The 3,786-nt window shown below is 34.9% G+C and overlaps 1 protein-coding gene across 1 annotated transcript; it reads left to right on the plus strand.

Moving 5' to 3' along the window:
- Positions 1 to 551: 551 nt before the first annotated feature.
- On the plus strand, positions 552 to 3,566 carry LOC133777937 (protein ABCI7, chloroplastic). The gene is made up of 3 exons (XM_062217699.1): positions 552 to 1,498; positions 2,395 to 2,654; positions 3,039 to 3,566. The coding sequence occupies exons 1-3, from the start codon at positions 620 to 622 to the stop codon at positions 3,355 to 3,357; spliced, it is 1,458 nt and encodes a 485-aa protein (XP_062073683.1). The 5' UTR covers positions 552 to 619; the 3' UTR covers positions 3,358 to 3,566.
- The last annotated feature ends 220 nt before the right edge of the window (positions 3,567 to 3,786 follow it).

Genomic DNA, 3,786 nt, shown 5'->3' on the forward strand with positions numbered 1-3,786 from the left:
ATAACTTGGATACTTAAGTAAAATATTTTGTATAATTTAGGGTGTGATTGGTATTAGATTTAGATTTGATTTTATGTTTTCAAAAACTCAAAATAAGTGGACCCACTAAAATATATGATTGGTATGGTGTTTTTGAAAATTGTATCCTAATCAGAATTTTAATATTGTGTTATAATTTAGAAAACGAGAAAAGCTTGTTTTCTCAGTTTTGTGAAATTATTTTCCAAAATCTCACATATTTTAGTTTCTATTATATTTTCAAATTTAATACCAATCACAGATTTAATTTTTTAAAACTCAAAAACAGTTTACTGACATTGAACCAATCACATTTTCAAAAACATGTTTTTAGTCATTAAATTCAGATTTTCATTTCAGAATCCACTTTTCAAAAATACAGTTTTCCAATCGCGAACCAATCACACCCTTAATTACTTTTGCCACAAATATAAAAAATAAAAAACTAAATAAAAGAATTACAATGGGAGAACTGTACCTACGATTAATTTTTAATTTTGCTTTTTTTCTTTATAAAAACAAAAAAAAAAGTTTTAGATTACGCATAGTTTCCGAAGTCAGTTACCGAACATTTGTCATAGAAAAGTATATCAAACCATCCATGGCTGCCTTAGCCTTCACACAGTCTCACATTTACAGACCCAAAATCCCACAGTTTTCCACTTCCAAACCCAAACCCAGATTTTCAATCCGGTCTTCCTTGACTCTTCAGCCCAACTTCTCAGACCCCTTCGTTCTCCAACTTGCAGAAACCCTCGAAGACTCGCTTCCTTCTTCTTCTTCTTCTTCCTCTTCCTCGGCAACCTTATCTCTCCAAAAGCTCAGGGACACTTCTTCAGAGACCCTTCTCTCAACCCCATGGCCTTCTCGGAAAGACGAGCCCTTTCGGTACTTAGACATTTCCTTTATCAAACAGTCCCAAATCGAACCAGTCCCAAATCCACCAAAGTCTCTGACGATTTCTACAGATACCCAATACCCAAATTTGATTATAGCTGATGGGTTTTCCGTGAATTCGGTATCAAATTCGTCTGAGTTGCCGAATGGGGTTTTTGTAGGTAGCTTGCTGGAGCTCTCTGAAGAGAGTATTGCGAAAAGGGTTGGTGAGTTTGTGGGGAACGGTCCTGGGGGGGACTTGTTTTGGTCCATTAACGGAATTGGAGCACCGGATTTGACTGTGGTTTATGTCCCTCCTGGGTGCAGGGTTGAGAGTCCAATTCATTTGAGCTACTTCTCCATTGAGGGAAGCGAAAAGGGTTCGGAGAAAATGCCCATTTCTAATCCAAGGGTGCTTGTTTTAGTGGAGAATGGTGCGGAGGTTGAGATAATTGAGGAGTTTTTGGGTGGAGATGGGAATAAGTGTTACTGGGCTAATGCGGTTTTGGATGTTGTGGTTGGAGAAGGAGGAAAGGTTAAGCATTCTTATATTCAAACTCAATCTTTGAATGCTGCTCATATAAAGTGGACTTCAGTTCGCCAGGTGACTTTTTTCTTCCATTTCTTTTTGTTTATGTTTTTGTCACTAAGTTTTCGGTATGAAACTTGGATTGAATTTTGGAAGGTTTATAGGACATGGTAGTTTCTTCATATTCATAGTACTGACTACTGTATGTTTGTTTCGTTATTTAATTGAAACATTAGGCAATAAATGAGTAATTTCTACATATGGCTCCAAACGTGCTTTGGCTTGCATAGTTTGTTTAATTAAGATGGTCATGGTTTGTAAAATCATACGTGGATAACTTGTGCAATGTTGTAGTGATTTATGCTACTCTTATGAGTTTTTCATTTTTTTTCACCCTAATGGTGCAGTACAAATCCGTTCAACTTTTGGAAAGTGAATGTTTGCTTCACAATTTATGCATTTCCTAGTTAATGCCCATGAGATTCTGACACCGTTTTTCTAGAGAACAAAAGTGAGTTTCCTGTTATGTACTTGTTTAAGGAATTTCCTCTTGTTGTAGTAATGTTTGTCACAGATTTCCTCAAACTGTATTAGTAAGCAAGTGTGGCTGCTTCTGCAGTTTATAACTAAGATATCTTCTAGAGATGGAATTTGACTTAGTATTTCTGATGGGTTTTGGCGTGTGAAATATCCTGTGTGAAGTGGTAATTGCTACTATGATTTAGAAATCAGAACTAAAAGTTATAGGAACCACTCTCTTGTTTAAGATAATTGTCAAGATTTACAATTAAAGAAGAGTTTTGCATGAATTAATGTTTCTCCTGGCCTTATTGCATTATGTAACCTCTTAAATTATGCTCTATGGTTTCTTCTTTCGTAATGGAAAGAACTTATTTTATATGAATGTTAGTATTATTGAAAATATAACGACTTATCTAGCTGCAGTAGATTCATGGAGTTGATTGTTGCAGGAATTGGCTAGCACCTATGAGCTCATAGAGATCAGTACGGGTGGAAAACTCGGCAGACACAATGTCAATGTCAAGCAATTGGGACCAGATACAGTAACCGAGTTATCGACCTTGCACTTGTCTGTCAGTGATCAAACACAGGATCTACATAGTCGTCTAGTTTTAGACCATCCTCGTGGTTATTCTCGACAACTTCACAAATGTATTGTATCTCACCCTAAAGGACAAGCCATATTTGACGGGAATGTAAAAGTTAACAGGTAATTGTTTCTTATCTGCATAACGCTTATCTCTGGTAAATTGAATTGTCGTCATATTTTAACTATTGTTACAGATCACAAAATGCCATGTCAGAATTTCGTTATCTCCACATGACCTCCTCCTAGCTGTATAATTTTAACTAGAACCATGTAATTTGATTGGATTCATTTGTTTAAACAAATAACTTGCCAGTAAGACTGAATGTTAAGGAAACTTCACCATTTGTAATTATTTCAACATTCAAGCTTCGTTTTACTCAAAAAAAAAAAAGCATTCAAGATTCGTTACTTTTGTGGAATTTATATGCTCTCTGGTCTTTTGAGCTATTAAAATTTTGTCTTCAGTATACTTCCTCAGATGTAAGCTGTACTTCTTCTGTGCAGATATGCTCAGCAGACAGATGCAGGTCAGTTAACTAGAAGCCTTCTCCTTGAACCTCGCGCTTCCGTCAATGTCAAACCAAATCTCCAAATCATTGCAAACGATGTCAAATGTTCCCATGGAGCTGCAATTAGTGATCTTGAAGAAGGCCAACTCTTCTATTTCTTGGCTCGTGGGATCGACTTAAAAACAGCTAGAAAGGCTCTTGTCTTGTCCTTTGGAGCGGAGGTGTTTCAAAAGATAGCTTACCCTTCAATCCAGAAGAAAGTAGAGAATCATATCAAAGGGCTATTGGATCCAACAAGGAAGGAATCCTCATAATGGGATGTAATTGGTGATAAATGTATCTAATTTGTTGTTACATGAATTAGCATATGTATTTAAAGGAATCATAAGCTGCTGGGAAGCTCAAGCAATTTTTGTTTTTCTTTGTAAGCTGGTGCTTTTGGCAATGCTCCACCTCCATGTGATACTTTAACGGAGAAGAAAATTGACTTAACAACAATAAATTGATCGATGTTTTAAGTTTCTCTCCTGGTATGAATAATATATTGATAGATGTTTTAACTTTTTTTATTAAATTACCCTTATATACAAATTAAACAAATAAATAATATATAGTATACATAAATATTTTGTAGAAAGAAGTATAATAAAATATCATTAATACTTAAAAAATGTAATGGAATATTTAGTTTTACTTTATTAAAATAATTTATAAGATCTAATTTTATATTAATTTAGATCTTA

The sequence above is a fragment of the Humulus lupulus genome, chromosome 5 (genome assembly GCF_963169125.1).
Source record: "Humulus lupulus chromosome 5, drHumLupu1.1, whole genome shotgun sequence".
NCBI lineage: Eukaryota > Viridiplantae > Streptophyta > Magnoliopsida > Rosales > Cannabaceae > Humulus > Humulus lupulus.

Coding starts and splice junctions, on each gene's coding strand:
- LOC133777937 (XM_062217699.1), top strand. CDS start 620: ATGGCTGCCTTAGCCTTCACACAGTCTCACATTTACAGACCCAAAATC. Junction 1,499..2,394: donor AGTGGACTTCAGTTCGCCAG/GTGACTTTTTTC, acceptor TGATTGTTGCAG/GAATTGGCTAGCACCTATGA. Junction 2,655..3,038: donor GGGAATGTAAAAGTTAACAG/GTAATTGTTTCT, acceptor TCTTCTGTGCAG/ATATGCTCAGCAGACAGATG.